A 12,859-nucleotide genomic window follows, 5' to 3' on the forward strand; every position below is an offset into this window, starting at 1 on the left:
TTTTTTTTTTTTTTGCTTCAACCTTTATATATATTGTTTTAAATAATTAAAAATTAGTAGTCACATTATTTACTGACTCCTCTTTCAATCAATCCACAGGGCTATTATCATATCTGGAGGACCTAATTCTGTGTATGCAGAGGATGCTCCCTGGTTTGATCCAGCAATATTTACCATTGGCAAGCCTGTTCTAGGAATTTGCTATGGCATGCAGGTATAGCTGCAAATTGAGTTTAAGAGTTGACTTAATGTTTTCTTCTTGTGATTTAAACACTATTGGTCCCTAAGAAAATTTGGTCAAAATACTGCTGTATATTGATTGGTATTCTGTGATGGAACTGACCTTATAAGGAAACCTGTTCATAAGTAACTAGATCACTTAGCAGACTATTTATTTATTTATTTGTTTGTCCATCCATCCATCCATCTATCCATCCATCTAGTTATTTGAGACAGGATCTCACATGTAGCACTGGCTAGCTTAGAACATGTTATGTAAGTTAAGCTAGACTTGAACTCACAGAGATCCTCCTGCCACTGCCTCCCTAAGTGGTGGGATTAAAGGTGTGCTCCTTTGTACACCAAGATTTTTAAACAGTGAGAATTCCTGTTGTTTCTCCTAGACACTTTGATTTGTTGTATTCTCAACCATTTATTAGACAAGAACAATGTCATTGAATACGATGATAGATAACATTAAACCAAAACTTGCTAAAATCTTATCAAAGAAACAGTTTTGTTAAACAAGATCTAAGGGAATAAAAACATAAACCAGATATGTAAATTCTCCCTTATGCTTGTAATCCTAGGATTATCACGTTATAACATTTAAACATTGGTTTACTTGACTGGATCATCTGGAAACAGAGCTAGAAATCATCCTTGCATAGGTATTATGATTAGTTGCATATTAGCACATTTTCTGTGCCCCCTCTCCTTCCCTCTCCCTTTCCTTTTCTCCTCCACCCTTCTTCCATCTCTCTCATCTTCCTTAGGTAGAGAACTTTTTGCTGCATAGTCCAAACAACCCACAAATCTTTACTCTTCCTGCTGAAGTTTCTTGAGAACTGTAACATTTTCATTTAAAAAAAACCCAAAACCTCTTCTCTCCCCATAATAGTCAGGGTTCTCTAGAGGAACAGAACTATTTCTTTCTTTCTTTCTTTCTTTCTTTCTTTCTTTCTTTCTTTCTTTCTATCTATCTATCTCTCTATCTATCTAATCTATCTATCTACCTATCGAAAGGGAATTTATTACAGTGGCATACAGGCTGTCGTCAGCTAATCCAACATTGGCTGTCTCCTAATGGAAAGTCTAAGAATCTATTATTCTGAGGCTGGATGTCTCAGCTGGCTTCAGTATACATCAGAATCCCAAAGAAGTATTGACTCTAATGCCAGTGAGGTAAGCAGAGGGATACACGCAAAGGCCAAAGTTTGTTCCTTGTCCTTTATGTTGGCTGCCAGGAGGTGTGGCCTAGATTTTGGAGGGGGACAAGGTTTCTTTACCCTTAATCTGGATTTAAGGGTGGGTCTTCCTATGTCAGATGAGCCAGTTAACTAAAAATTCCTCACTGATGTGCCCAGCAAATTGGTCTTCAGTTGATTGTAGTTTTAGTCAAGAATAGCTATCGTACCCACATTTGTTTTTAAACTCAAGAATGTGTTAATTATATTATTTCCTATATTAATAATTGTACTAATATTATATATATGATAATACACACACACACACACACATATATATGTATATATATGCTCTTAGGGTATTTTTTTCTATGTTAAGAATAGCCAAGAGGCTGGAAAGATGATTCAGCAGTTAAGAGCACACACCAGGATTTGAATCCCCGCACTCACATGATGGATAAGACAGATTGAGTAACATACCATAGTTAGTCACATTTGTGGTTTACAGATAAAGTTCATGCCCTATTTTTCTTTTCTTAATTTTTGGTACAGTGTTTCTCCATGTAGCCCTGGCTATCAAGGAACTTATTCTGTAGACCAGGCTGGCCTTGAATTCAGAGATCTACCTGCTTCTGCCTCCTGGGTGCTGGGATTAAAGGAGTGTACTACCACTGCCTAACTAGTTCATCCCTTTTACATTTTCATTATTGTTATTATTATTATTATTAATTCCTCTCCCCCAAGACATGGATTCTCGGTATAAGAGCCCCTGCTGTCCTGGAATTTGCTTTGTAGACTAAACTGGCCTTGAACTTAAGAAGATCTGCCTATCTCTGCCTCTGCTTCCTTAGTGCTGGTATTAAAGACTTGCTTCACCATGGCTGCATGGCTTTTATGTTAAAAACAAGACATTTGATTGCACTTCCTTCATCTAATATTTTGCCTCTCATCTTGTCATTCTGTAACTCGGCCATTCCAAACTTGTATAATTATCAGTGTTTCATATTTTATTCCTTCATGCCCTAACTCCTGTGTTGCTACAGTTTTGTTTTGTTTTTTGTTTTTTTGTTTTTTTTTTAACCTGCAATGGCTTTTAAATCTCAAGTACCTTTGTAGGTGATCTGACTTAAATATTAAAGAAAATTTTCTCTCTCCTTTTTCTTTTTGAGATAGAGTCTTACTGTGTAGCTCTGGCTGTCCTAGAACTCAACTATGTAGACCAAACATGGCCTAAGCTCATAGACCTTCACCTGCTTGTGCTTCCTGAAGTCTGGGATTAAGAGCATATGCTCTAGTACACCTGGCTGAAATTTTGTTTTTAACGTTAATTAAAGTACACCAAATGGAAAATCTCTCAGTATTTAATAGACCCTAACCTCAGGTCAAGTTCCTAGTCAAATTTTGTTATAAGTTTATGCCTATTAATAATTTTATTTACAGTAATAATAGTTACCTACACAGATTAAATACTTGCTTACTCATGTATATTTATGGTACAAATAACATTTTGAAGGCAAAGGATATAAATAATTATTATTAGAGAACAAACTTTTCTTTTGATTCATATTAACATTATTTTTTTCTTTGAACAGATGATGAATAAGGTTTTTGGAGGCACTGTGCATAAAAAAAGTGTTAGAGAGGATGGAGTTTTCAACATTAGTATGGATAATACGTGTTCATTATTCAGGTATTATTTTTTAATTACATTTATTTAATTTTGGGTCCATCCGTATTTGTATGCCACTGTGTGTGTGTGTGTGTGTGTGTGTGTGTGTGTGTGTGTGTGTGTTTAAATCAGAGGACAGTTTGTGGGAGTTAGTTCTCTCCTTTGTCAGGCTTGGTGGCAGATGCCTTCATCGGCCTAGCTATCTTGCTAGTCCCATGTGTTTAATTTATATGTGTATTGAATTTTTTGTATCTATACACGTGCCATTTGAGCATATGTTGAGTTCAGAGAATAACTGGGAATTTGGTCCTCTACGTCTACTGTGTGGGTCACAGAGATCAAGCACTTCCTTTTATAATTAAATGCCATTGCTTTTGTTTTTGTTTTTGCACTAGAGTTCTACCTTGCCTGCTGGGTTTTGCTTTTTTCTAGGTGTTTTTGTGAACAGTTAGGCAATATGTATTTTTTTTTCTTAGAAAGATACAATAAGTATATATAATTATTTTTATGTTAATATAAAAGTTTATAGGATTTTTATCCAATTGTTTTGATTTTCATATCTCTAACTTTATGCCTTCTTGCCTGACTTCCCTCCTTCTCTCCTTCCGTGTGTGTGTGTGTGTGTGTGTGTGTGTGTGTGTGTGTGTGTGTACGTGCATTCCATGTGTGTGCATACATTTTTAGATCAGAAGAGGGTGTTGGATCTCCTGGAACTGGAGTTGTAAGTGATTGTGAGTCCTCTGGTGTGGGCACTGGGAACAGAATGACTCTAGAAGAGAGATAAGCACTCTGAAACCATAGAGCCATCACTCCAGCCAGCGTGACTATGGAGTAACCTGCACCTTACATGTATCTATACTGTATAGGTTGCTGTAGAATAACAGTGTCACCATCATCATTACTGATATGACAGTGAATTATTAAGTCATTGAAATATCTGTTTTAAAGAAAATCTCAGAAATGAAATGTTGAAATTACAGTTTTATTATCTGTAAGTTTTTTAGTGTAATTATAGTACCAGCTTCATATATTCATCAGTTTAGTTTTCAAGTTTAGAAATTATTCTGTGTGTGTGTGTGTGTGTGTGTGTGTGTGTATGTGTGCTGTATGTGGTACATGATATGTGTGTGCTGTATGATGTGTGTGTGTGTGCTGTATGATGGGTATATGTTATGTGTGTGTGTTTATGTGCATTCTATGTACTCATGTGCATACACATGAAGGCACAGGAGGATGTTAGACAACATATTCTACTGCTCTCTGCCTTATCCTCTTGAACCAAGTTCTCTGACTGAACCTGGAACTAGACTGGCAGCCAGGAAATACCTGTGACTTCCTGTTTTGTTAGCCCACAGGATTGGGGTTACAGGTCTACATGAGGCTGCAGCTGGCTTTTTATGTGGATACTGGGGAGCTGAACTTTTATCCTCATGCTTGTTTTAAGCAAGTATTTTAAATCACTGAGATTTCTGAACAATCCCCTACTTCTCAATTTTTATTAATTGCCTCCTTTTCAGATTTAGTATCTTTTATTGACATTATTTATAATAATGTATGCATCTTCATATATAAAATCTATGTGAATTTTAACATTGTTGCATTGCTACATAGCTTTTACCTCCTGAGTTTTCCTAATCTACCATACAGCAAATTTGTATTTCTAAACAAAATGACTGTTGTAGTTAGGGTTTCTATTTCTGTGATGAAACACACGATCAAAGAAACTTACAGAGGAGAGAATTTATTTAACTTACTTATCCTTATATCACTATTCATCATGAAAGTTAGTCAGGACATGAACTCAAGCAGGGCTGGGACCTAGAAGCAGGAGCTGATGTAGAGGTGATGAAGGGCTGCTGCCCACTGGCTGCCTCTTCATGGCTTACTCGGCCTGTTTCCTTATAAAACCCAGGACTCACAGCCTAGGGATGACATCACCCATTATGGGTAGGGGCCTCCCCAGTCACTTACTAATTAAGAAAGTATCCTACAGATTTCCCTACAGCCAAATCTTAGGGAGGCATTTTCTCAGTTGAGGCTCCCTCCTCTCTGATAATTCTACTTTGTATTCAAGTTGTTATAAAACTGGAGAGTTCATTGACCTATCAATCATGGTTCTCCTTGAGCTATTTGTGTGTAAATTTTACTTTTTTTGTGTTTAGGGGCCTGCAGAAGGAAGAAATTGTTTTACTTACACATGGAGACAGTGTAGACAAAGTAGCTGATGGATTCAAGGTTGTAGCACGTTCTGGGAACATTGTGGCAGGTAAAAATTCTAAATTTTGTAGATTTCACTTAAACTTTTTTTTCAAAGTGATCATGATTCTGTATGAGATATTTTAAAATTTTCATTTAAAATTGTTTATTTTGCTTATTTTTTTAAAACATGCATGTGCCTGTGGGTCGGAGGACTGCTACAGGGTTCTTTCCTTCACTTATTTGGGTCCTATTAGGTTCAGGTTTGGTATCAAATGCCTTTAACCATTGAACTGTCTTGTGGATTCTTTTTTTCATAGCTGTTGTAAATGGAGGATCCATTATTAACCAAGGAAGTTATTCAGGATTTACATAATGCTTTAAAATACTTAATAATTATTCATTTGAATAAATTAATACATATGAATGTATGTGTATCTGTATACATGCCCAAGAAGGTGAGAGTGGTATAGGTTCTCTGAAACTGAGCTGCAGGCAGTTTTGAGCTGTCTAATGTATGTTCTGTTTCCTCCTCTGGATCAGAGGAGGAAAAGTAAAGTTTAGCGCAGGATGGTAGAAGTGCTAGTCATATCTTTGGATTGTAATGATGCTCCTAGTAAAGAGACTTGCCAATGGATTGAGTGTGGAGTAGCAAAGATAAAACAATCAAGTTTTAAATACTGGATTTTTTTTTTAACCTGAATAATATATGGGTGGAATTTCTATTTACCTAATGGGAAAGACTTCAGGGCTTTGGATTTCATATGAAATTCAGGATGCTTTATTAGTTAACATCAAAATAAAGGTGTCTAGATAAGCAGTTATATATCTTGATTTCAGAGGAGAAACCTAGGCCTAAGGTATACTGATGGGCTGAAGTATGGAATATTAGGTTCTGAGAATGTGAGATCACTTAAGAGTTTATAAGGAAGATATTTAAGGCCTGAATTCTGGCAGATTCTATATTTAGAGATAAGCCAGGTAAAGAGGGACTAGCAATAAAGAGTAAGAAGCAGCAAACAGTGAAGTAAGTAAATTGAGAGTGGTATCCTAGAAGACACATAAAGTATAAAGTGCCTCGGATCTTGAGCCTGCCAGGCATGAGTTAGAAGAGTTGAGACTAATTTCTTTCTTTATTTTTCTTTTGTTTATTTGTTTGTTTGTTTGTTTTGAGACAGGGTTTCTCTGTGTATTCCTTGGCTGTCCTGGAACTCACTCTGTAGACCAAGCTGGCCTCAAACTCAGAAATCCGCCTGCCTCTGCCTCCCAAGTGCTGGGATTAAAGGCGTGTGCCACCACCGCCCAGCGAGACAAATTTCTTGATCCATTAACCATAAAATAAGGGTAATGATGCCCATGTAAAGCTCAGCACCTTTTGCTTAGCAGATAATTTGTTAATCTCTGGTCAAGTATGTGCAATCATATAGTAAATATCCCCAATCTGAATTTATGAAATTGTCTACAATCCAAACTTGATTATTTACAAATGTCACAATTGTAAATTCTTTAAGTGTTCCCAAATGACAAGTTGTAGTCAAAATGCAAGTACACTTGAAATACTGTGTCATTTTAGGCCATTTATCTATGTGACTTTCATGTTTGTACTTGGGTTCATCCAAAAGTTAATAACAATATCTGTTGTGTGATAAAACTTTTCCTAGGGAAATAAAACACACAGTTGATAAGGAACCCACAATAGACCAAAGCATGGATATCACCAAGTCCAGTTAGGTGAACCAATGAGTTTTCCCTGGGGTTACTACAGGAATATGAGTGAGAGGTTACTTACAGGAACAGAAGAAATGACTTAGGCAGCTGGATTACCAAAGCCTACCACAGCATGGGTGACAGTTCGCAAAGCAACGAACCTTGGAACACACTGCACTGCTTGTTGGCATCTTAACAGGTTGGAGAGTATCTATTCTAGGTGCCAAAATAAGTCTAAACCTCTTCCAGGCAACACAGCTGGTTTCTGCTTCTTCTAGGCATCTGGTCTGGTCTTGGTGGTCTTCTCCCACCCCCGAGGGACTTTAGTGAATGTAGTCAATTTCAGGAACTTCCTGAAGCTCTTTGAATTGTTTGTTTTCCTTTCTGATTAAGGGGCTTCTTCTTATGGAATGTTTCAATGTTGGAAATGTTATACTATGACAGCTTAAAACAATTCTGAACCCAAGCATTTCAGAGTAGGGCTATTCAACTTGTGTTTGTAGTGTCTGGGATGGAAAGAAAATATTAGGAAATACTTTAAAGTTTGTTGTATGAAGCATTTTTAATGTTGGGCATTGGAGGATGCTGAGAATATGTGGAAGTCAGGTAGGACTGAGAACCAAAATTGAGTTGTTTTCTATATTAATTAGATAATACAATTGAGATAATGATAGAGAAATAAGAATCTAGTGAAATAGTCTCTGCTCAGTCCTAAACCACATTTCTTTTTTGCTGTATACTTTATAAAGATTATAGTAACATAGCTTTATTATGTATTTTCTTTCTCTGTAATTAAAAGTTGAATAGGGCATATGCATTTAACATTCCTAGAGAAAGATTTTGAGGAATGGAGAATGGATTGTGAATATTAGCTGTATCTTCACCATAAAGTTGCTTTGTGTTTGTTTTCTCCATGAAGGTATAGCTAATGAATCTAAAAAGCTATATGGTGTACAGTTCCACCCTGAAGTTGGCCTTACAGAAAATGGGAAAGTAATACTGAAGAATTTCCTATATGATATAGCTGGATGCAGTGGGAATTTTACTGTGCAGAACCGAGAACTTGCATGCATTCGAGAGATTAAAGAGAAAGTAGGAACATCAAAAGTGTTGGTAAGTGTTTGATCTACTGGTATTCTACAGACTTAGGTCAGAAATATTGGAATCCAGAGTAGGATTGATTACCCCTGACAATTGACAGACTACATATATAATTCATGTTTTAAATCCCCTCAGAGTCTTTTCAGTTACTGTACATATCTTGATATATACAATACTTTTAAGTAGTTATACAAGGTAACAACATCTCTGTATTTCTTGTTTGCTTATTCTGCTTGATTTTTTTTTTCTCTTCATTTTATTTACAGGTTTTACTCAGTGGTGGTGTAGATTCAACTGTTTGTACAGCTTTGCTAAATCGTGCTTTGAACCAAGATCAAGTCATTGCTGTACACATCGATAATGGCTTTATGAGAAAACGAGAAAGCCAGTCTGTTGAAGAGGCCCTCAAGAAGCTTGGAATTCAAGTCAAAGGTATTAATTAATCATTGAGAAGTTAATTTTCACCAGGGGTTATTTCTTCAAGCTGTTTGATTTAGTTTAGTCCAATCTTAAATATGTAGTCTACCCTATAAACTAAGAGTTAAACACACCTTTTAGTTCATATGCAAAATTTCCTGTTTCAAGAAAAGTTCATTGATATACTAGGGTACTAGTTCAAAGTTATATTAGGATACTGAAATTTGTCAGTTGCTGTTTTGCATTTACCGTTCTGTCCTCTCAAAATCTCCCCTCTCCTCCTCATTTCAAAACATTGTTTATGCAAGTGAGCATTTAAGCCCTTCTATAAATACAGATTGTTTTCAATCAAGCTCATACAGAAAAGGTAGATGAAAAGTCTGGAGATATCAAGACACGTTTGTTGTATGCACTTGTAATCCTAGCTCTTAGAAGATGAAGGTAGGAGAATTGTTTGATACCAGGAGTTGGGAATTAGCTTAGGCAACATTGCCAGACTTAAGGCAAGCTGTGCAGGCAGCTCAATTGATAAAATGCTTTCTACAGGAGCATGAACATCTGAATTTATCTTTAGAATCCATATAAAAATCCAGATGTGTCTGTATGCCTATAATCCCCCAGACTGGGAAGATGGAGACTGGGGAATCCCTGGGGCCTGCTGGCTAGCCCATCTGGCTCAACTAGTAGCTCCATGTTCAGTAAGAGACACTATAAAGAATTAGTGGAGCATGATCAGGAAGAAACATGATGTCTGTCATGTGCAGGTCAGTGCTTACAGACACATAAAATTAAAAAAAAGACATCCTCAGTTACTGTTAATTTAAAGGACAGGGATAATCACTAATAAACTTACTTTAACTGATGGCTACAATGTTGAAATGATATAATAGATTAAAAGTACAGTAGGACACAGTTATTATCAGTTTAATTGATGCTAAAAGGCTGAGTATAATGATGACTCCTACATAAGTACTTTCCTTTTTGAAGCAAGACTAACAGCAAAGGCATAAACTGGTATAGTGATGAAGGTGGAAGGAATAAGCAAACAGTTCAAAGAACCTGGAGAGGAAAATAGCGTTCTGTGAGGATTCTCTCTCATAAGAATGAATTGTAACTTTGAAGGGTTCTTAGTAGTCTTCTAACAGAGTCCCAGTAGGGAACTAGCAATGTCTTCACTTGTCTGAATATTTTGGAATTTACAAATTACAAAATTTAATCTACTTTCTCTGTAAGAACTTGATTGCAGAACAACCTGTATTTGTAGAAAGGCTTAGATATCACTTGCAAAAGTTAATATCTTATGCAAGTAAATTTACAAATTTTCAAATATATACTCACACATTGTACATATGTACATGTTTTTTATATATATACATTTATATATGTAGATATATTATAGTGTAGCTGTTTTTGTTATGTGGAGTTTACTGAACATTTTGAGGTCAGGCTAAGAAAAAGTTGGCCTGGAGATGCCTTTAGTTTTAAGTTTACTAGTGTTTAGTTTACTATTTTTGTGTAGTTACTTTTTTTTTTTTTTTAGGGTAGACTTCAGAGTAGAGAAACTTCAATGGGACAAACACTTGGACCAATAGAATGGAGGAGTTCAAAGTCTTGTGCCTAAAGTGGGAAGGAAGCCAATAGGAAATAAGCTATTTGGCCTGCAGACTTCTAGGGAAGGCTCAGGAAGTGGGAACGTTGGATTTTGGGAGAATTAGGTCACTAGGTTTGCCTAAAGCAGGGAGTATTTGAAAACCTGAGAAGCAGATTTTTTTTCCATAATGTTCTGTCCTCACCTTGAGAAAACCAATGGTTTAGTAAGAGGCCTTGGACTTGCAACACTGCACCAGGCAGTGTTGAGGCTACAGGTAGGACTGTACAGTAGGAACAGAACTAAGTGACATTAAATGGTGATACCTTCCTTCTATCCCTTGCTCAGTTGAACTGTACAAATGTTGATGGGCAGGAGCTTGTGGGTAACTGATCAGGTAACGAGAAGGAACTACAGGTATCTGATGAACCCTGATTGAAACAGCTAGCTGTTTCATCATCTCATGCTGAAGCTTACTAGTAGTTATGCTCTATTACCAAATCTTAGTCATAGTGTTTTGTCTTTACATGCTTTTCAGTTTTTCTTTCTGTTTTTTTTTTTTTTTTTTTTGGTTTTTCGAGACAGGGTTTCTCTGTGTAGCCCTGGCTGTCCTGGAACTCACTCTGTAGACCAGGCTGGCCTCAAACTCAGAAATCTGCCTGCTTCTACCTCCCAAGTGCTGGGATTAAAGGCGTGCGCTACCATCGCCCGGCATGCTTCTACTTTTTGATAGTGCTAGGAATCAAACCTTTGCCTTCTAGGCAAACACTTTGCCACTAAACTGCCATGGATACTTGATTTTATATAATAATAAATAAAAGGATACTCATGTAATTGTAAATGTATAAATAGAAGTTTGGAAGAATCAGTGTGCTGCCCTGAGGACTTTGGTTTTCTGTAGAGGAGGCACTGCTTTTGACTGTCTTAGGGATATATATATCTATTGGATTTTTCAAGTTCAACACTGACCAGAGAGAAAGCCACCAGCACTGTTGGCAGGGTTGTGGCCTCATATCTCAATGCCACGGAAGTTCTGAATACATTTAGAGATCTCTGATCTCTAGATCTGACCTCTTACTGCTGGTTTATTACTGGGTGTTTGAACACATGGGAAAATGTAAGGGACATCAAATGGTGGGTAGGTCTTGATTTTCTTTCTATTCTTTGACTTATTTATCATTTAAAGGAATATAATAGTTTAAAACACTTCTCCCATCTCTCCCAGTGATAAATGCTGCTCATTCCTTTTACAATGGAACAACTACTCTTCCAATCTCAGATGAAGACAGGACTCCACGGAAAAGAATTAGCAAAACATTAAATATGACAACAAGTCCTGAGGAGAAAAGAAAAATTATTGGTGATACTTTTGTTAAGGTACCTTTCTTTTAATATATGCAATGTATACTGTTTATGTCTGTTTTAGTGTTATTATTATTATTATTATTATTATTATCATTATTATTATTATAGCAAATAACAAACTTTGCTAATTCTGTTTTATTTTTGAATATACAGACAGTGTGTGTGTGTGTGTCCTGTGGATAGGTAGACACTATTTTGGTTTTAATAGGTATACATGTTGCTAAGCTGCTGTTGTAGACATTTCGGAATGGACGTTTCAACTGGCACTGCAAACCAGTGGCCAGATTTTAGGGAATGTCAAAGGGAATACTCACATACATGTTTTAATCTTGTGCAATGTATAGTGTTTTTAGAAATTTATATTTGGGAGTTTGATGGAATTACTTTCCTAGTTGGTACTTTAGAAAGAGTCAAATTTAATTGAAACTCTGTCGAAAGGTTGCTTTCTAAGAAAACTGTTCTGCTCTTGTGGTAACAGATTGCCAATGAAGTAATTGGAGAAATGAGTCTGAAGCCAGAGGAGGTTTTTCTTGCCCAAGGTACTTTACGGCCTGATCTAATCGAAAGTGCATCCCTTGTTGCGAGCGGCAAAGCTGAACTCATCAAAACTCACCACAATGACACAGAACTCATCAGGAAGTTAAGGGAAGAGGTAAAGGCTTGGGAGAACTTTTCCGTAAAGTACGTCCATGGAGCATTTCTGTTTCCTCCATCCTTTTTTGTTTCTTCTCAGTACTTAGAAGATTGACTAACCATTACCAGAAACTAATTGTAGAACATGTATATTACCCTCAAAAGGAATGGAGTACATCTTGTACTCCTTTTGACTGTGCTTCGCCCATCTGTCAACCCTAGACAACTATTAGCCACTATTTTTTTTTTTTAATTTACTTTTGGAGACATGATATCTGTATATACTCCTGGCTGGCTGGCCTGGAACTTGCTATGTAAATGGGCTAGCTTCAAACTCCCAGATCTGCCTGCCTCTGCTTCCCACATGCTGGGATTAAAGGCCATCATGCCCTTCAAACTACAAATTTCTGCTTTTCTAATTTTGCTTGTTTTGGACTCCTTTTGTAACTTTCTCACAGTACCTGGGCTTTTGTGATTGGCCGTTTTGCTTTGTTTTTAAAAAGATGATCTCAAATAATACATGCCTTTAACTTGTTACAGAGCTGAGGCTGACCTTGGTAAGCCTCCAGCTTCAACCTCCTTTGAGTGCAACGATTACAGACATGATCTACTGTGCCCAAGTTCTTACATAGTTTCAAGGCTCATCTATGGTGTAATGTATATTAGAACTTATTCTTTTTTATAGCCAAATAGTATTCAGTTGTATACATATCTTCACATTTTTCAGTTGGACATTTCCTGTTTTGGCTGTTAGAAATGACATTATAAATAATGGTT

General features: G+C 36.6%; 1 protein-coding gene across 3 annotated transcripts in view; it reads left to right on the forward strand.

Annotated features, from left to right (window-relative positions):
• Positions 1–12,859, forward strand: part of Gmps (guanine monophosphate synthase) — a 49,342-nt gene that overhangs the window by 19,335 nt on the left and 17,148 nt on the right. For all 3 annotated transcript variants that reach the window (XM_031374006.1, XM_031374007.1, XM_031374008.1), the window contains 7 exons: positions 100–214; positions 2,999–3,096; positions 5,238–5,341; positions 7,898–8,091; positions 8,346–8,511; positions 11,310–11,461; positions 11,928–12,101. In XM_031374006.1, the coding sequence (XP_031229866.1) occupies positions 100–214; positions 2,999–3,096; positions 5,238–5,341; positions 7,898–8,091; positions 8,346–8,511; positions 11,310–11,461; positions 11,928–12,101 (1,003 nt within the window). The remainder of the gene's footprint in view (positions 1–99; positions 215–2,998; positions 3,097–5,237; positions 5,342–7,897; positions 8,092–8,345; positions 8,512–11,309; positions 11,462–11,927; positions 12,102–12,859) is intronic.

The sequence above is a fragment of the Mastomys coucha genome, unplaced genomic scaffold (genome assembly GCF_008632895.1).
Source record: "Mastomys coucha isolate ucsf_1 unplaced genomic scaffold, UCSF_Mcou_1 pScaffold16, whole genome shotgun sequence".
NCBI classification, from domain to species: Eukaryota; Metazoa; Chordata; class Mammalia; order Rodentia; family Muridae; genus Mastomys; species Mastomys coucha.